Source organism: Durotheca rogersii (genome assembly GCF_024521655.1).
Source record: "Durotheca rogersii strain YMJ 92031201 chromosome Unknown GGS23scaffold_20, whole genome shotgun sequence".
NCBI classification, from domain to species: Eukaryota; Fungi; Ascomycota; class Sordariomycetes; order Xylariales; family Xylariaceae; genus Durotheca; species Durotheca rogersii.
The window spans coordinates 99,076-118,862 of record NW_026251251.1 but is presented as its reverse complement, the minus strand read 5'-3'; the positions used below and the strand labels follow the sequence as shown (position 1 = coordinate 118,862).

General features: G+C 48.2%; 4 protein-coding genes across 4 annotated transcripts; 3 read left to right on the top strand and 1 right to left on the bottom strand.

The window, feature by feature from the left end:
• Window positions 1-1,199: 1,199 nt before the first annotated feature.
• Window positions 1,200-3,839, top strand: GGS23DRAFT_606477 (glycoside hydrolase family 92 protein; the record flags this gene model as incomplete). Its single annotated transcript, XM_051519908.1, has 5 exons — window positions 1,200-1,353; window positions 1,414-2,476; window positions 2,543-3,076; window positions 3,185-3,202; window positions 3,257-3,839. The coding sequence occupies 5 exons, from the start codon at window positions 1,200-1,202 to the stop codon at window positions 3,837-3,839; spliced, it is 2,352 nt and encodes a 783-aa protein (XP_051369663.1).
• A 1,900-nt stretch (window positions 3,840-5,739) lies between these two features.
• GGS23DRAFT_202727 (P-loop containing nucleoside triphosphate hydrolase protein) lies at window positions 5,740-10,119 on the top strand. The gene is made up of 3 exons (XM_051511797.1): window positions 5,740-5,978; window positions 6,051-8,629; window positions 8,743-10,119. The coding sequence occupies exons 1-3, from the start codon at window positions 5,802-5,804 to the stop codon at window positions 9,809-9,811; spliced, it is 3,825 nt and encodes a 1,274-aa protein (XP_051369662.1). The 5' UTR covers window positions 5,740-5,801; the 3' UTR covers window positions 9,812-10,119.
• Window positions 10,120-10,588: 469 nt separating this feature from the next.
• On the bottom strand, window positions 10,589-12,692 carry GGS23DRAFT_578098 (uncharacterized protein). Its single transcript, XM_051516973.1, has 5 exons — window positions 12,126-12,692; window positions 11,999-12,058; window positions 11,723-11,888; window positions 11,217-11,661; window positions 10,589-11,140 (listed from the first exon to the last, which is right to left on the bottom strand). The coding sequence occupies exons 1-5, from the start codon at window positions 12,386-12,388 to the stop codon at window positions 11,094-11,096; spliced, it is 981 nt and encodes a 326-aa protein (XP_051369661.1). The 5' UTR covers window positions 12,389-12,692; the 3' UTR covers window positions 10,589-11,093.
• Window positions 12,693-14,315: 1,623 nt separating this feature from the next.
• On the top strand, window positions 14,316-15,594 carry GGS23DRAFT_578091 (uncharacterized protein). The gene is made up of 2 exons (XM_051516972.1): window positions 14,316-15,164; window positions 15,228-15,594. Exon 1 carries the CDS (start codon window positions 14,561-14,563, stop codon window positions 15,158-15,160), a length of 600 nt encoding a protein of 199 aa, XP_051369660.1. The 5' UTR covers window positions 14,316-14,560; the 3' UTR covers window positions 15,161-15,164; window positions 15,228-15,594.
• Window positions 15,595-19,787: the final 4,193 nt, after the last annotated feature.

Here is a 19,787-nt window from a genome sequence, read left to right as displayed (position 1 = left end):
GATAATCTTGGGTGTTGGCAAGGTCCTACTTACTCACGAACGTAGCGGCTATATGTTGGCGGTGCTGTTTTTGTTTTCTTTCCTTTTCACGATTGGTTGAATCCCGGAGGCGCATTTTGAAGGAATTGATACCCAGCGATAACTTGGAAAAGACACAATAGAGGCTACTATTGTGAGGAACGAACTTTAGAGTCCGTGTACTAAAGACCATCCTTGGATAAGAGTACCTGGACATATTATACACAGATTCATAGAACCACACGACATCTACTCACGTATGGCAGGGCATGTCTTTAGCATAAACCGGCGCAAATATAAAGAGGTCTACTTCTGTTGCCCCCATTCAGATATGGCATGACCTACTGATCTACCGACGCAAGGCTATTATTCTCTCGGAGAGCGCAGGCCAGCTCATGAGTATCTACGAGCAGGTATGTGGCAGTGTCAGAAGTCGGAGACATAGGCACTTTCGCGAAACAGGCTGCCGGATTCCGCCAGATATACACAACCTCGGACTGTATTGCCGGGACCGAAATCTATAAAAGCGGTTGGGTTATGGGTTTTGCTTCCAGATCTCATGTCTCTTTGATGGTGAAGCTAGGAGTCCCGCGACGCCCAGACCAATATGGGTACCCATGCCTCTCCAACGCGAGTGCCCGCCCGATCGGATCTGCGGGGAGTTGGCTGTAGATATACCCTCATAGGTAACAAGCATTGAGCATCATGATGAAGCACTAATTAAGGCTATCTACCATTCCCGCAGAGGAGGGCCCTTCCAGCCGTCAACAAGTTCGGAATATTTGCTCGGCAACGAACGCAGAGAACGGAAATCGACATGCTATACTTCGAGATATCTTTGTCCGCAGGATTGTCCGCAGGTAATCTCATATTGCCTAGCTTATCAAAGGGACCCCCCCCCCCCGGCTCTTTGCATGACGGCCAGACGACTGCCGAAGTAGTCAGGCGGTATTAAACCGTGGCACGGTAGGGTTCTCCGCAAGGGATGAAGATCAACGAGTCTGGTATCTCATGGTGTGGCTAAGGAACCGTTGCCTCTTCTTTAGGAAGGTCGCAAAACGCCACGCTCCACAGGTCTGGCAGACATGGTTTTTAAATTCCCCGCGCTTCCTACTGCGTCTCGATGAACGCTCGTTGCAGGAGCGAAAACACAATACCGTAACTCGTCAACGCGCGTCGAAATGGCGCTCCAGCGGCTCCTCTGGGCCGCCCCGAGTCGAATATTCCTCATCACCCTCATCTTTCCGCTGGCGACATCATGCTTCGACGTGATCCAATTTATAGATCCGCTCATCGGCAGCACCAATGGGGGGAATGTATTTGCGGGTGCTACCAGTGAGCGCTTCCATTCCTCGGCCACCACTGGCTACTAATTACACACCCCGCGCACTCTAGGGCCATATGCCTTAGCAAAGCCCGTGGCGGATGTAGATGGCCAAAATACTGGAGGCTTTTCGACAGACGGGTCGCGCGTCACCGGCTTCTCGGCAACCCACGATAGCGGCACGGGTGGAAACCCGAGCCTAGGGAACTTCCCCCTATTCCCGCAGCTCTGCCCTGAGGACGAAGTCAATAACTGCCGATTTCTCATCGGCTCGAGGGCTACGCATTATGTGCAGGAGTCCGTGGTCGCCAGTCCTGGCTATTTTGAGGTCGAGTTAGTCTCCGGAGTGAAGGCCAGGATGACCTCGAGTGAGCATGGGGCACTGTACAAGTTCGAATTCCCTAATACGGAGGACCAGCACCCGCTAGTACTCCTCGACTTGACGGACCTCTGGAAAAGCCGACAGAATGCTACCATCAGCGTGGACCCGAATACCGGAAGACTCAAGGGAAACGGAACGTTCCTTCCCAGCTTTGGTACCGGGTCATACGTGATGCACTTCTGCGTCGATTTCTTCGGCGGCGAAGTCTGGGACAATGGCGTGTGGGTTAACAACCGGGGGGGTACAGAGCCCAAGGAACTGTTTGTCACCCGCGGCTTTAACCTCTTTTACCTGGAAGCCGGTGGTTGGGTTAGATTCAGCGGGCTGGCGAACAACACTTTAACGGCTAGGGTGGGCATCAGCTTCATCAGCGCGGACCAGGCCTGCCGGCGGTCGGCTGAAGAAATTCCCGAACCCCTCGAAGACTTTGATAGACTCGTGAGCGAGACAGAGGACGAGTGGCGAGAGAAGCTGAGCCCGATATCGATAAACCCCGGAGGCGTCAGCGAAGATCTCCAGACCAATTTCTGGAGTGGTCTCTACCGAACCATGATATCGCCCCAGAATTACACTAATGAGAATCCTTATTGGGACAGTAGCATCCCCTACTTCGACTCCTTCTATTGTATTTGGGATTCCTTTCGTGTACAGCATCCGATCCTCACTATTTTGGATCCGATTGCTCAAACCCAAATGGTCAACTCGCTGCTCGACATTTACCAACATGAGGGCTGGCTACCGGACTGCCACATGTAAGATTCTGTGCATGGTAGTTTGCTTGGTCGAAAGACCCCCTCTACTGAACGCTTTCTCTCCAGGTCGCTAAGTAAAGGCTGGACACAAGGAGGCTCGAACGCCGATGTCGTTCTTGTCGATGCCTACGTCAAGAATCTCACGGGTATCGACTGGGAGCTCGCACTTCAAGCCATCGTCCAGGACGCCGAGGTCGAGCCGTTGGAGTGGGCGTACCATGGTCGCGGCGGCCTAAACAGCTGGAGGGATCTCTCGTATATACCGTACCTCGACTTCGACCCAGTAGGATTTGGCACAAACTCTCGCAGTATTTCTAGGACCCTTGAGTATGCCTACGACGATTACTGCTTGGCTACGTTGGCGCAGGGGCTGAGACGCGATGACCTATACGAGAAGTATGTCCTAAGAGGCTCTAACTGGCAGAACATATGGAAGCCTCAACAGGACTCGATCATTAGGGGAAAAGACTCCGGGTTCACCGGTTTCTTTCAGCCAAAATTCCAGAATGGGACCTGGGGTTTCCAAGACCCCATCGCTTGTTCGGCCCTGGCGGGCTTCTGTTCACTAACGAGTAACCCTAGTGAGACGTTTGAGGCTAGGTCAGTGTCGGAAATCCTTTATACTCTCCCGCAAGGCCTATTTAATGTGCGCTACTTAATACGTTGATTGACTGACATGTTGAGTTGTAAACGCTTTCCTCGTCACAGCATTTGGCAATACCAGTTGTAAGTAGGATATCCATTGAATAGGTAACGTCGTGCAACGCTTACGCATTGCAGCCTCATACCCCAGTCGATGTCTATATTGATAGGGTTGATGGGTGGTGAAGAGCGGTTTATTGAACGCCTCAACTTCTTCCACACTTCTGGCCTCGCCGACATCTCCAACGAGCCCGTCTTTTCTACGGTATACCTCTATCACTATGCTGGTCGGCCCGGCTTATCCACACAGCGACTACATACGTACATTCCCTCGGCGTTCAATACTTCACACGGTGGCTTGCCGGGTAACGACGATTCGGGATCGATGGGTGCATTCGTGGCGTTCGGTATGATGGGTCTTTTCCCTATAGCCGGACAGGACGTGTATCTTCTCTCGGCACCGTTTTTTGAAGAGATGAATGTGACCAGCCCATCGACCGGGAAGACGGCTCGGATTAGAGCGGTTGGGTTCGATGCCGACTACGAGAGCATCTATATCCAAAGCGTGACAGTCAACGGGGAGCCATGGACCAAGTCTTGGATCAGCCATAGTCTGTTCAACGAAGGATGGACGGTAGAATTAGTACTTGGGAGTGAAGAATCCAACTGGGGCACTAAGCTAGAAGATCGCCCACCAAGCTGGGGAGAGGCTATGATATAAATAGTGCATTCTCGCCGGATGCACAAATAATACTAGTGGTTTCCGGACAAGGCTAATTGAGACAGGCGATACTCAAGTCCGCAAGGAAATAGCGAAAGGCCAAACTGTGCATAGGTACCAAGAACAATTATCCTACCTGTAATAGCATTTGAAACCTTGCTCATAACTCGACTCTATACCATGATTTTATAACTATTAAGCTGTCGCGTAAAACGTAGACGCCTACATTCACGCTTTGCGGTATGTAGGCTTATATAGGCTGGTTTAATTACTACGTGACATAAGCCTAATAGCTATTTATAGTATATGGTAGACGCCCAGCTTGTTGTACGGTATATGTTCAATAAGAACAGTAGTGGTGGGACATATGTAGCTAGTCCAGTCTCAAATGCCCAGTTTATAAGACAGTGGATATTAAGGTAGAGTATATAGCATAATAAGTAAGAGTTTCTACTCAACTAAAAGGTCATTCAGTATCACACCGTAGTAATAAAGGGTTTTAGAACGTTACAACTTACTTCCAGCGCTGTTTACTAAGTAGAATGCTGCTCTCGAAGCAAACGGCAGGAGAGCAGAGTGAAGTGCAAACGCGACCAGCAAACTGTATATGAGGGTTACGAAGAATATTGTTTGTGCTAAGATTGTTTTGTTGTCGTCATGCAGGGACGGGTAGCTTCCAGCAGCAACGTTGGATGTAGGTAATAGGTCTCTATAACAAGACATAGAAACTGCGTATCAACTACACTGAACATGGTGTTGCTATTCGACTTTAGCTACGAACGCAGTACTCGAATTATTACACATTGATGCATCAGTAGTCCACATATACCTATATATATGTGTGTCTATGTCCTTCCACACATACTTACACCCCTATATCCTACGCGTGGCTGTGGTTCTTCGGAGGCCTGCTAACCTTGATACAATCGAAAGAGACAACTTTATTTCATCAGCTGTGAGCCGGTCCACTACCCTCCTCTTCTCCTCATCATTGTTCCTCTTCTACACCAGTCTCCGACATATTTGTACGGACCTCTGTGTGAAGATATCCAGGTACCAGCATACAAGATGGAATTACTCGCCTAAAGCCCCTCTGTATTCTCTCGCCCTCATAACCTCTCGTGCTAGACATTTGGTACCAAAGTACCCAGGTACATACCTTAAGTACCGACACCAGATAGGTATAATACCAGACGCAATTGCGGCAAGAGCGACCACAACTCCCTAGGGCAGCAGTCTCCTTCCTCCTGTTCCCTTGGCCGCACTGGGAGGCAGTCGTGAGTGTACCCACCCAAGCTACTTCCTAATATTATTATCCATTCTTCATGTCGAATTTCGGGAAGGCGCATAAGGTAAGCTATGCCCATAACCTCCTTCCTCACCTCCAGTTTACATTCCTTTCTCACCTTGCCTCGTCTCCCATCCCTTCTCTCTCTCTCTCTCTTCATCGACAACATACCTCGTCCTCCATTGGTAAAAACTCACTCTGATCCCACTCGCCTGCGTAAATTACACGGATCCATCTCTCCATTCGCCTGCCTAGCCTCTCCCTCCTCAACCTCTTCTTACACCCGGATCAATTCTTCAGCATCGCCACCGCCACCCATGCCACCCACAGTGCTGGCCAGTACGCTTGTCTAGTTATCTCCAACTCGCTCCATACCTCTATCCCCCCAGTCTCCCGGTTCATGAACGGCCTCGTGTCTCCAGCGTGGGCGGCTTTGTATCCGACAATTGGCCGTCTAGAGCTGGTCCGCATCGAGTATGACGGGCACTGGCTTGGAGAACGGCGGGGCCCAGGCTCTTCAAATGCCACCTCAAAACGAGCTAGATATCATTAAACACCACGTCCATTTCGAACCGTCAAAACTCGGTTATCCTCAAGAATGGCGGAACTATCCCGAGCTCCCCACTAGCCAAGATCTCAACCCCGACTGGGACGACCTCAACGAAAGACAGAAGATGAACCATCTCCTTCCAAATACTTGGATGGAGCCCTGGGAGAGCAAAGATACCTACCTAGAGACTCACTATCGCCTCCAGAGGGAGGAGGCAATCACCATGCTGCGATACGGTATCAAGAAGTTCAAGGAGAGTCCTAACATGATGGATGATGACGAGGCATGCATCTACACGAAGGTAAGCCTCGTCCCCGGCCCGTTCCTTTCTTGTCTCGAGCTGTCGCGTGTAAGGCTGCTGACCGTCCCCGAGGTTTTCGTCAAGGGCTATCTAATGACCCGACTAGGTCCAATGTGCCGAGTTCAGTTTTCGACTGGGAGATCTGGAAAGAAGATCCGCTGGATACAAACTCGCCGCCTTACTGTCGGCACTCTGGTCGCGCTCTCCACCGCTCAAGATTGCTTCCAGACCATCTGCATGCCAGCAATAATCTCGGATCATCGTGTTGAAGGCGGCCTCGACCAAAACCCCCCAGTGATACACTTGCAGTGGACGAATCTAGACGATGCTGTTATGGATCCAAATCAGGAACTCGTCATGGTAGAAGATCGTTTTGGCTATTTTGAGGCCGTCCGTCATAGCATGGTCGGCCTCCAGCATGTTGCTGAGACCCATACACCCCTCGACAAGTACCTAGTCCAGGCACACAAGGTCGACCTCCCAGCAAAATATGTCGAAGAAAATCCCACAATGAACGTAAGTTCTTTGGTTGACCATTCTTCCTCTACCGACGAGAGAGTGCCACGGGAGGAATTGGCCGAAGTTATCGAATCTTTGAAGCGATACTCGGTTCTCGATGGCTTCGACAACGAGCTCTCTAAATACACCAGCCTAGACAAATCTCAGCTTGACGCTGTGTACCGTATTCTCACCAGGGAGCTAGCCATCGTCCAGGGTCCCCCAGGGACGGGCAAGACATTTACCTCCGTGCAAGCTCTACAAATCCTCCTGGAAAGCCAAGATAGAGGCAGCAACGTCGTTGTGGTTGCAGCGCAGACAAACCATGCCGTCGACCAGATTTTAATTCAACTGATCAAGCTGGGATTCCATGTTGTGCGACTGGGCGGCCGAACGCAGAACGAAGACATTAAACGTTATAGCATGTACAACCTCCGTCATCGTGCACACTCGCGGGTATCGCGTCGAGTAGACAAAGACTACAGAATATTCGATTCCGCACGCCAGAGGAACATCGAGAATATAGAGAAAGTCATCACAGATGTCTTCCCAGAACACCTCATTAATCCCGAGAACCTATACACAGCGGGTATCATATCGGAAAGCCAACTGCAGTCCTTACAAACGGATGGAACGTGGATTTCTGCGACGGCGTTACCAGACGGTCCCGAGGGTCCGCTGGCGGAATGGTTAGGCGTGCAACTCATGGAAGTCAAAGTTCGAGACGAGAAAGACCCCGACTTCGAAGCTGTCGAGAGCGATGATAACCTGGATGCAGATGAGCAAGACTACGACATGGAGCTCGACGACTGTATTATAGCCGAAGACGAAAACTCGGGTCGCGTAGAGGGCAAATTCTTGCCAATCCGACACGCCTGGACCGGCGCAAACCCGCGAAACTACTCTGAAACAGACCTTCAAGTTCGTCGAGAGCTGCAAAAGCCAAATTTATGGGATGTTGATACCAAGTATCGTGGCGCCATATACCAATACTGGCAAAAGAAACTTCTATCGCTCCACGACCAGAGCTTTCGTCGTCTCCTCGAGGATAATGCCGGAATTGCTAAGAATCTCAAGGCCAACCGCTGGTACAGGGATACTCAATGCATCAGGTCGGCACAGGTTGAGATTATCGGATGCACCACTACGGGACTATGCAAGTACCGTGGTCTGCTTGCCGCCCTACGACCTCGTACCATGTTGATCGAGGAGGCGGCTGAGACAAAAGAGGCGAATATCCTCTCCGCGCTCTATGGTTCGCTTCAACAGCTTATACTCGTGGGTGACCATCAGCAGCTAGTTCCACAGTGCAGTACGCCCGGTCTCGCAGATGCGCCCTACTACATGCGCGTGTCCATGTTCGAACGACTCGTCAAGTTAAATATGCCCTTCACTATGTTGAACATGCAGCGGCGTATGGCCCCTTTGCTACGTGAAATTCTTAACCCATTTTACCCATCTCTACAAGACCACCCCGTGGTGAGGCAGAAAGACGCCCGGCCCCCAGTTCCCGGCATGAGCGTCGATTCCTTCTTTTTCCATCATACCTGGGCGGAAGGCATGGACGAGAATTGGAGCAGATACAACGTTCTGGAGGCAGAGATGGTTGTGCGATTTATAGATTATCTCATGATGAACGGCGTCCCGGCGTCTCAGATTACCGTCCTGACGTTCTACCGAGGCCAGAAGAAGAAGATCCTTGCGCAGTTCAAGCACAAGTTGAAGCACTGGGCACCGTTCACCAACGTCTACACGGTTGATTCTTACCAGGGAGAGGAAAATGACATCGTGGTCCTGTCACTGGTGAGAAGTCATGGCCCTAACGGACCTCACCAAGCTGGTTTCCTCCAAGACGAGAACCGGGGGGTTGTCTCCATCAGCCGCGCACGCCGTGGCTTTTACATCTTTGGAAATATGATTAACCTAGCGCATGCCAGTAATAAGTCGCGCAGTATGTGGGGGCGAGTACAGGAGGTGTTTCGACGGCACGGTCATTTCGGGGGGGATACACGCCTGCCGGTAACGTGTCAGACCCACGGCAAGACGACTTGGATGTCGCACCCAGAAGATTGGGTCAATTGTCACGGTGGTTGCGACCAGGCATGCTCTGGTACTCTGACATGTGGTCACAGATGCGGACGTCGATGCCATTGGTAAGCCCCTCGTTCCGAGCTATGCCGTTTTCCACGACGACGTCTGGGAACCAAACCGGTATACCTATCTGTTAGGTATAGGTAGGTACATGACGCTGACCGAATTTTGCTAGGATCCCTCACGAGAAGCTCATCTGCCAGGAACCATGCGAGAGACGTCTTTCGTGCAGCCACCAATGCCAGCGGATCTGCGGGGATAATTGCTTTTGTAATTGTGCTGGGTTTGCCAGTGTATGCCGTAGCAGCGAACTGGCGAGCGTAGGGATCGCGTTCAGTCAAGGGGGGGTCGAGCTAAGGAACGGCCCATCGCGACTCGCGCCATTCGTAAGCCAGTCACAACCTCGTATGGGCATGAAAGCAGGCGGTGAGAATGGTCGGCAGAGAGCCGTCCAGGGTGGCCAGAGGGGCCAACGTACTAATGGTGATAGGCGTGGACTTGGGTGCAGTGGCAGCGGCGCTGGCCGTCGACAACCTGGCCAGAGTGTCGACAATGATCAAAACCACCGCTGGGGTAATTTTGATATAAAAAATGACGATGAGCGCGAACGAAAAGAGGTCCAGACGCGAGAGAAAGAGCGGGCTCAATGCTCGGGCGAACCGAATCCGGTGACGATTCGAGACACATTTCTGCCGGTTACCCTGAATCATCGTGGTGAGCGACAAGTTGGGGACCGGGTCATCCTTGAGAGGGGCAGTACACCATCGTCAGAAGAGAGTCACGACCTTCTAGACTTTAACGATACGGTGGAAACCACAACCTTGACCTTGCGTTCGATCGACTTGATTGGCGATCGAGCTGACAGAGATATTCTCGTCGACGAAGCTATCGGTACTAGCGATGATGATGCGGCCGGTCCTCCGGTCGGGCCCAGTGGAAGCCATGATGTCCAAGACAGGCGCTCCCCGCGAGCTTACGGCGCGGTTCCATTGGTCTCGCAACCGTTCCCACGGCCTGTCGAGCAGTCTCCGTCTCATACTTTGACACCAGACGATGCCTTTATGGTATGTCAAGTGGATAGGCCGGAATGGGAATTAGGATGTGCTACCGACATGACCTCGATCATAGAAGGATACGCGGGCGACGAGGAGAAGAAAGAGGAAGAGGAGGATGGGGAGGGCGAGCAAAGGGCGCCGTACGACGATAATGAGAGGGGCGGTAGAAACGACCTCATCAACTTCTAGGGCGGAGCTCTGGCTTGGGAAGTGCCATAGAAAAAGGCTGGCCGATCACCAAACCTTTAGGAGCCTACCTACCATAAGCGGCTATGTGGGGTTGGGCATCTCGAAAACAAGTCGCTTGGAACTGAAGTGATTTAATTGCACAATTTTGCTCGACGAGAACATGCAAGCCCTCGGCGCTTGCGACTTTGATGAGTTCTCGTCCGGATGTACATATGCCACGAGGGGCACGAGCACACGTGGAAGTCATCTAGCATGTAAATAGCTGCTAAACCGTGCGCCCGAAGGATTAATACATTGCACACTAACACGTGCCTTCACTTCATGACTAACTCCAGTATTCCGCTAGCCGTCGGACTCGACCGCGATGGGAGGACACGATGTCGTGTCAGGGAAGTTCAGCGGGTCTTCTACCGAGCTATGGCCACGCGATATCGAATTAACGAGCGTTCTGGGCGTAAGTACGTGCCGCCTGTCCAGGGAGAGGCAAGGTGCTCGCTACCTGCAAGGCTAACGGCGCCCGGGGGGGAGGGTATGGCTTGAGGGGAACGCGGCGCTCAAGCACCTGTCGCCGCGGTCTCGTTGACGGTACTCTCGGAGGCGCACATCGAATTGGACAGGAGGATCGATAGGCTTGAAGACGGGAACTTGGCACCGGGCGGGGGGTGGGACGACGACGGATTGCAGTATCAGCGCGGACAATTTTCCCTCCTGACTCTCGGCGTTTTGTTCCTGCGACACTCGGAGATCCAAACTCGGGCCGGCGACTCCCGCTGACCAGTTCTTTTCATTTGTCTTTTCAGGGGTTTCGCTAGTTGAACCCCACGACGGTGTCCCGCGCTCGCAGACGGAGCCGAAAACGACGAGGGACGGGTACGTGATAAGGTTGGATTAAATAGGCATCCCTTAGTAGTTCGAAACTGCGCTACTAGTAGCAACTGAGTGAATAAGTAGCCTTGTATATATACACATGGGACCGTGTACCCAGAGAAGGGGGGGGGCGAGAATCGAGAAAGACGCGTGTAAATTACATTGCCAAAACTCCGAGGATATCCAGTAACCCGTAAATGCGACGACGCTGATAGACGAATTTCCGTACTCACGCCACCTCAGTTAAGTAGTTCTAGCGAGGCAGGTTTGTCTAGCTAGATATTATCGGGGCCTTGGTTCTCCATTAGTAGATAAGGAGGCGGATGGGGTGCGGATTGGTAAACAGATCGTGTAGTTCGACTTGCCGAGTAGCACACAGAGAGGGCCGAAATGCAAGACTCCTACTATACTACCTCTACCACCCGTTAAAACGACGCCACAACAGGTAATTGGCCCGGGGACCTAGCGCCGTAAGTTAGCGTTGTGCGGACGGATGGGAGGGTGTGTAGGCAGTGTTAGCAGCGGGAGGCTCTCTCACCCCGATGACAGCTGATGCCGAGCTCGTGGGCGACGTTGACGTAGCCCTCGCTGCCGACGACGCCGCTATCCTTGATGTCTCTGAGCACGTTTCCGTCGGCACCTTGTGCCCACGGAGCGCGGCACATGGGGCAGGTGACCTGGCCGCCGCCGCTCGCGCGCGCCGTCACGGCCCACATCTGGAAGCACGCCTGGTGCATGTTCTGGCCGCAAGAAGCGCGGCAATACACGCTGTCCTCGGCGCCGTCGAGCGGCGTGTAGCAGATCGGGCAGTCGCCCTCGAGGACCTTGCGGGCCCCGGGTGCCTCGTCGGCACCCGAGCGATCCCGGTCGCTGCTAGCGTCCGCGGGGGGAGGAGCGCCGGCGAAGATCTCCCGCAGCTCCGCGGCGACGAGCGCGAGCTGGTAGACGAGGTCGAAGGGGGCGCGGAGGACCTTGGCCATGACCTTGAGTTGCACGGGATTAGCACGGCCCGAGGCGGGTTGTGGTGAAGCGACGGGAGCTGACGTATACGATGTGCTTGCAGTGGTTGCCCCTCGCGGCGTCGGGGCAGGTGCAGGCAGGCTCCCGCGCGATGCGGACGGTGTAGATGTTGCCGGTGGAGCCGGTGAGCTCGACCGATTCCTCGGGGCACTCGGCCGTGCCGCAGCGCGTCCGCCCCAGGACGTAAAACCTGAGCGCGGTGCGATCAGCAGGGTTGGCTTGGAGGAGAGAGATGGCTCGGCGACGCCAGCGCTGCAAGCACCACGGCTGGCTGGCATGGAGGATCGGGGGAGAGTCTACCGCTGAGAGGTGGCGCGCTGGTAGACGACGTCAAAGTGGTAGGGCGGATAGGGGAGGAATCTGAGCGGTGCCCCGACATCAGTAAGTATTTCCTCGATGGCTACCGACGGGCGAGAATGCACCGGACCTTTTTAGCCGTCGCTCGACGGTGGCGACGGTCTTCTGCTTCTTGGGCTCGGAGGGCTTCGCCTCGTCATCGTACTCGTAATAATCGTCGTCATACTCGTAATAATCGTCGTCGTACTCGTAATAATCGTCGTCGCTATCGGACTCCCAGAGCGGAGTGGTGGCTTTACGTTTCCGCGACACGGATCGAGTCGTGTGAGGACTAGCGGCAGAGGGGCCGGCGGATGCCGAGCTGCTCCGTTCCGGCGTTCGCTGCGGCCTCATGATTCACCTGCGCCCCGGATCTCGCTACGTAGGTACAGAGGGCTTGATCGTTGGGCTCGACGAGAGCGGTAGGAATGCAGAGATCGCATCGGCAACTCGGGCTGGGGACAAGAGAGAGAGAAAGAGAGAGAGAGTGGGTTATTAGCCCCTGATTGAAATAAGCAGAGGCGCACAGGAAGTTAGAGAGGTGCCTGGGTAGGTGGTCAGTGGGATGCTGGGATGTCTCGCTTGAAGTAGGTAATCTCAATTGCACCAGGGTACCATCGGTATGGATGTACCCACCATGTAGATTGGATGTATCTCGCCGCGGCGGTAGTAGTAGCTCGATGTTGTTCCAAGTTCCTCGCCAACCTGACGCCTAGTCACGTGGCTGGGACGTCTGCCCAGGGGAAGAGTACGGAGTCGCATAGCTACAACTGGGAAAAAACTCCACTTTTCGGTACGTACACCCTAGGGGTGTGGTAGGTAGGAAGGTGGAGGTTGAATATTTAATTACACGTAGGGAAGGAGCTACCCTCTGATTAGGTCGGCTAATAGGTAAGCTAGACTACCCCTTCGCGAGCTAGGTATTTTATATAGGTTTATATATAAACGATTTATCCCCGTAAAAAACCAGGAAAAAATCGGAAAAATCGAAAATTTACTTACGTAATTAATTAGTTTAATTAAAGTAATATATAAATTTTTCGAATTTTTTACTTATTAATATAAGAAGTTATATACGATTTAAGGTTTTTTTAAAATTATATTAATAATTTCCTCTATAATTTATTAATAACCCTATTAACTATACTTATATCGATATATTTACCTATTTCTTTTACGGTAATAAAGTAGGTCTATTACTTAATACTTTATTTTATAAATAGAAAAATAATTAATATTAAGTAATCTTATTTTTATTTTTTATTTCCGTTTTTATTTAATTTATTATTTTAAGAAAACTACGTTTTTAAATAGGTTAAAACTTTCTAAAATCGTACCTATTTTTATAATAAAAATTTTACCTTTTTAACTATCCTATTTTTCTATATAAAGAGGTTCTAAAAAAGAATACTAAAAATTAATATTTTTAAGACTTAATTAATTTAATAAAAATTAGAAAAATAAAAAGAAAAATGTTTACGTAATCTTAATTATTATTTTATCTATAATATAAATGATTAAGTAATAAACCTACTTTATTATCGTAAGAGAAATAAGTTAAGAGTCTGATATAAAGTATAGTTAATAGATTTATTAATAAATTATATAATAAATTATTAATATAATTTTAAAAAACCTTAAATCGTAAATAATTTCTTATATTACTAATAGAAAAATCTAAAAAATTTATATGTTAATTTAATTAAGCTAATTAATTACGTAAGTAAATTGTCGATTTTTCTAATTTTTTTTCGGTTTTTTACGGGAATAAATCGTTTATATATAAACCTCTATAAAATACCCGGCTCGCGAAGGGGTAGCTCGGTAGCCTATAACTCCATTCGTACATATACAAGCTACTACAAATATAATATCAAGCTATCGGGGACTTGCATCAAACATACATACCTCCTCCTATTGGGGGCGTATGTGTAGACGATAAAACTGGGGCGTTCGACCGAAAAGTGGAGTTTTTTCCCAGTTGTAGCTATGCGACTCCGTAGAAGAGAGGAAACCCCCATTACTAGGTAGCCTCTTCTCTCTTACTGCATACCAGCGCGGGGCACCAAAGGGATTGAAACGAAAGGAATGGCGAGGTTGAAGGCTTCGTCGGACTCGAAGGGGGTGCAGCCTAAAGTGGAAGCGTGCGGAATACACGAATACACGAAGAATCCAGTGCCTCTCTTTGTGTTACAAAGAACTGGGTGCTTGTCTCACGGGCGGCAACTAAGAGGGCCTACAAGGGCATTGTCAACACCTCTTTTTCTCCCTACAATGCGCTTCGAAAGGGGGATTGTGTTGTTTCGCGAGCAGTGTCCCATTCGGATACGAGTACGGGACCGGTTTGCATAAGTATGGATACATATCTGCATGTCTCTGCCTGGTGCGTATACCGACTTCTACACTCGCCCGCGGAACCAAGATTGCCAGGTAGGTATAATCGGACTCTTTTGCGTGCCCTCGATCTACAGTAGGCTCTGGTAAGTCTCGACTGCGAAAGAACTAGCGTACTGCGGTCGCCTGAAAATGCCTATCCGCGGCTCATCTCGCCTATACCGAAAGATCTGGATGGCGCAGGGGGGTCAGCCTTCGCTCTCGGTTCCGGAGCATTGTGCCCCTCTTGCCTCGCCCGTAAAGGGTACTCATCGTGCTGCGGTCGGCTTTCAGGCTCCGACCACGTCTACCCCAGCTCGCACAACATTAGTCGAACGGTGTTGCGGTGGTGACGGGGATGATGCTGAGTCTAGCTACGACGACGACGACGGCACCACAGGAGCTGGGCGGCCCCCTGAGCCTGAGCCCTCGGCCTCCCAGAACGGGATGTGCAGCCCAGGGGCGTACGCCGAGTTCGCCACAAACCCGTATTCGTGCATCGACACGGTAGCCGGCAGCGAGAACGCGGGCTCTCCCCTCAACTCGTCAGGGAATCGGGAAGACCCTGGCGCGAGGGCCGCGAGCGGAGTCGCGCATAATAGACCTGTGTATCACCACTCAACCGCGCTACCGTGCGGACAGAGTGTGGACGAAACGTTGGCGCTGATGTCGAGCCATTTGAGCCAGGCACACCGCCGAATGCGGGCCGAAGACTCGGCCGCGCTCCTGTTTCTCCGTCAGCTCTGCCCTTGACATACTTATCCGCGGACTTGAATCAGTATACAGCGACCGTCTAAAAGGTGGGTGGTTACTGGCGTACCTAGAGGTAGAGTAGCATAGGTACCTTTCCCGATAGACGATACTAGATCGGCAGGACCGTGATCTGGTTCTCACACACCCGAGAGCATACCCCTCTTCGTGTGATTTTCGATTAGCAGCAGACTATGCCGTGTTACCGGACTCTCTAGCCGTTGAGTATTAAGCTGGGGCGTGTCTAGACTTGCCGTCACACGACGGCCACGGACCGCCGAAGTAGGCATAATAAAGCGCAACTCTGTCTGGGTTGGCTCGACACCCGAAAATTTTTTGGTTGTTGTTGTGAGAATGCTATATTTATTCTAGTAGCCATAGACTTTTTAACTCGACTCTCTATGTCACACGGGGAAGGAACCCCGTACTAATAATCAGGTCATACGGGTTAGGAGGATAATATCGGGTAGTAAGGCCGTTACTTCGGCGACCTACTAAGGAAAGTCCTAGATAAGTTACGGATAGCTTCGGTATTAGGATACCTAGGTACTAAAGTACGAAGGTACCTCTGGAATATATTAAGACGAAATAAGGACCGGGAAACCTAAGAAAGGAATAAGGACCTAAGAGACCCCCTATAGAATTATTAGTTAAATTAAACCTATTTTAAGTATATCCCCTTGTTATAGATAATTCTATACTTACTTTTAAAACCTTACTATAATAATTAGTACTTTTATCCTTATAACCTTATTATAAGCTAGTAATAGGAAAAGCCTACGCCTAAATTTACGTCGTACGCCGTAGCCGCCGCCCCGGTATTATTACTACTAGACTAACCCCGACCTTTTATTAAAGGTCCGGAGCCGTAGGCGTTCCTACTTTCGCGACCGGCTACCTTAAGGCTAGCGTCGATCTTTATAGCGGAAGTAGCCTAGATAATAACTACGATTAATAAATTAAAGGCCGCGATAACCGAGTTAAAGGTAAAGAACGTTAAACGATAGCGAACTTTTCCGGCGCCCTAATTAAAAGCGACCCCCGAATTAACCGATAAATCCCTCGTAATATATTAACCTTAAGAATACGAAGTAGTTATAGCTAATGCTCCGGAAATCGTAAACTTAGGAGTAGTTATACGAAACCTTCCGTAGTAAATCGTAGGTTTATACGAGTAAATAAGATAAGTATATTAAAGCCTAGTAATACTAACTAATTAAGTCGACGTAGGATATCGATAAAACGCGATCTTAAAGAAGTAATACGAATAATTACGATAGCTTTATTAAACCGCTACGGCTATATAAGCTACCGGAATAAGGACTACGAAAATATAGATCCATAAGTTCTAGAAGTAGGTCGTAAAATAAAGTACTTATTTTACTTAGAACGTATAGGAAATAATAACTAAGTTCGTTTAATAAAATAAAGTACGAACCGCTACCGTAAATTAACTCCGAAACGCCGCCCTTTAGAATTAACGAGCCTTAATTTAATTACGCGAAAAATATAATAAATTAATAACGGACGTTAACTCCTAGGCTACGTAAAAGGATAAATAGATTAACGAAATCCTTAGTAAGGAGTACCTTATTCCCGGGGCTATAAAAAAGAAAACCTAATTAATTAAAAACGACCTTAAGGCTTACGCGGTTAATTTAATTAAGGAATATTAATAACGACGACTAAGTAATAAGCTAATAGATATTAAATTTATTATCGCCGGAGCTAGCTAAAAGACTAGGATATCTACTCCCGTATTAGCTACTCGCCTTACGACGGCGTTAATAAGAAGATATATTAATAGCAAGGCTAAAATAAAGGAGATTATTTCTAACGGCGTATTATAGGATACCGCGATTAAACGTACCGCTATACGCGCGCGGGCCCGCTTCTAGGACGCCGCTATAAGAGCCTTTATATTAAGAAGAGCCGGGTTAAGACTATCGTAACCGCTAAAAACCCCGCGAAATACCTTAAGAAACTTAAAGGATTCCGATAACTCGGACGGCTTAAAATCCGGGGACTTATAAAGGCCGCGACGTTTACCGGGCGCCCCTAAAGAACCTTAAAAGCCCCTCGACCTAGCCGAAGAACGTATAATTCGGGCTTAAACTAAAGCTATAAATAATTAACGAAGTATTACGGTAACGATTAATTTAATATATCTTATTAAGCCTACGGCTTACGACGGTAAAGACTTAGCTAAGTTCCGACTATAGTAAATTAAGGTTAAGTCCTACCTTAAAACCTACGAGGAAAGTTTTACCCGGAACGTTTAGAAGATTAACTAAGTAAGATCGATACTTACCGAAAAGGCCTAGCTCTAGTATTAATAACGATTAGCTTAGGTAAAGAGGTTAATAATCGTCGATACTTAGGTAGGATATTCCTAAGCCTTTTAAAAACGATTTAAAAACCCCGCCGAACGATATCGTAACTTTAAAAAAATATAGGAACTTAAGTATTAAGGAAACGTCTCTTAATACCTTACCGAGCTTATAGATTTTAATAACGTCGTTTAATAATCGGAAACTACCTTCTAGAATTATATCGCCCGTACCTTACCCGATAAAATAATTAAGCTAGTTTATTTACGACTAGGTAGTATCCCCGAAAGCGACGAAGCCTTCCTTAAAGTAATTAAGGAAGCCGGCTAAATCTATAAAAACATAATAACTAACCTAAGGATTTCGGGAAAAGGAGGGTCCGCTTCGTAGAAGAAGTATACGAAAGCGGATTAGTAATAGAAGTAACCCGTAAAAAAGACTCGCTCCCGTTTAAGTTAACCGGTAAATAAACGTAAAAGTAAGGATAATAAGAAACCCGTACCGGCTAAGGACTTACGATAGATAAGTAATAAAAAGGCTTTAGCTAGAATTAACTAAGCCGTAATCGATTAACGAAAGAAGGATAAGAAAGCCTACTAGCGGTACGGAAGGAATAATTACTAAACCTTAGCTTACTTCGCGAAAAAGGACTTAGAAAGACGGAACTTACTTATACTACCTAAAAAGGTCTTATCGGGAAAAAGAGGAAAAAAGGAATTAGAATTACTACCTAATAAAAGGACTAGAATCGATACTATTATACGATAAGAAGAAATTCTTTCCCGTATTATAGAACTATCCGATTCCGATAAAGAACGGGATTTTTAAATGCTCCCCCGTAAGCGTTAACGGAAGAAAGGGGCGATAAAGATAACGTAAAGATTATAATTACGAAACGGCCCGGAACGTTAAAAGTAACGGAAGTAGTATTAATAACGAAGAAATTACGAGTTCCCTAGCGTAACCTAAGTAAACTAAGGTCGGATAAACGGCCTATTCATATAATATAAATAAAATATTAAGGAAAGGAATACCTCCTACGAATCCTTTTAGATACCGGTAGCGAGGTACCTTTAATTAACGCCGCTAAAGTCGAGTAATTACGCCTTCTTATTAACTAACGCTTAAGGCTAAGAACCTTAATAGGATTCGACGGCTTAGAAATTTCGTTAGGAGGATTTTAATATATAAACGAAATAAAGCTCCGTAGTAAACAGGAGCAGCGTAGGCACGCTGACGGAGGCACGAAAAGGGCTACCTAACTGCCAATAACTGGCCTAGTGCCGATCAGACCTAGATTATAGCTATAAATAGCTATAATCGGTTAATCGGCTAATGAGGAGGAGCAGAGCGTACGCGATGCTAGAGACCCGGATATGTTCACTCGAAAGTGCACTCTATCGAAGATTATAATACGTATAATGGTCTAAAATAAATGAAACTAGTATCGCTATATTAATCGAAAGGTAAGGAATCTAATGTAGTTATCGTATCTTAGTTATATCCCTTAGTCGTAGAGATATAATAGTCGCTAGCCCGAAGGCATAAAAGGTAAGGGAAGAAAAGGGGTAAAACGTAAAAGTTACTTATTCGGCTATAGCGGTACGACGAAGTAACTTAAGCGCCTATAATTAAAATAGATATATTAATCGGAGAACGACGAATCTAATAATAAAAACGAATCTTTAATTAAGGTAAAAATAATAAAGATAATAATCTAACTAGGTAATAAACTAAATGATAAGTATAGTATATCCCGTACTTACGGGAGCTATGGTTACTTTATATAGGTATAAGGCCTATCGTAACGTATTACGTAATATATTAAAAGGGTATGTCTTACCGTATTACTATAGCCTCCTTAGTTTAATTATACCGTAAGGGATAATTAAACTAAAAAGGATAGTACGGTATATCCCGATTAATATCTCCCCTTAAAAATTACCGCGAAACTCTATTCCTCCGGCTATTATTTAATTACTACGGCCGCGCCTTTAACTTCTCGTCTAATATTATAAGGAAGCCCTTCTATTATTTCATAGCTAACTTAACCCGGTTTACCCTTACCGATCTAACCCGATCGGCGTTCTCTTTCTTTATTTCGGCTACCTTTTTCTTAGTCTCGTCTTAGTTCTCCTAATTAAAGGGATAGTAAGGGAACGGGCGCGTTTTAAAGGTTAATTAGGTATCTTTCCTTTACCTATACGGTATAAAGGTCTCCCCTAACTAAAAAGCCCTAATCCTTTCTAGTCCGGGGGAAGGAAGGAAACGCGTTATAACCTTAACGAGGTTATTATAAC

Excerpts from the sequence above, each read along its gene's own strand:
- GGS23DRAFT_202727 (XM_051511797.1), top strand. The coding sequence starts at position 5,802 with ATGAACCATCTCCTTCCAAATACTTGGATGGAGCCCTGGGAGAGCAAA. Across the intron at positions 5,979-6,050 it reads AGGCATGCATCTACACGAAG|GTTTTCGTCAAGGGCTATCT; the intron begins GTAAGCCTCGTC and ends ACCGTCCCCGAG. Across the intron at positions 8,630-8,742 it reads TGCGGACGTCGATGCCATTG|GATCCCTCACGAGAAGCTCA; the intron begins GTAAGCCCCTCG and ends GAATTTTGCTAG.
- GGS23DRAFT_578098 (XM_051516973.1), bottom strand. The coding sequence starts at position 12,388 with ATGAGGCCGCAGCGAACGCCGGAACGGAGCAGCTCGGCATCCGCCGGC. Across the intron at positions 11,662-11,722 it reads ACTGCAAGCACATCGTATAC|GTCATGGCCAAGGTCCTCCG; the intron begins GTCAGCTCCCGT and ends GTGCAACTCAAG. Across the intron at positions 11,141-11,216 it reads CGGCATCAGCTGTCATCGGG|GTCCCCGGGCCAATTACCTG; the intron begins GTGAGAGAGCCT and ends TTACGGCGCTAG.
- GGS23DRAFT_578091 (XM_051516972.1), top strand. The coding sequence starts at position 14,561 with ATGCCTATCCGCGGCTCATCTCGCCTATACCGAAAGATCTGGATGGCG.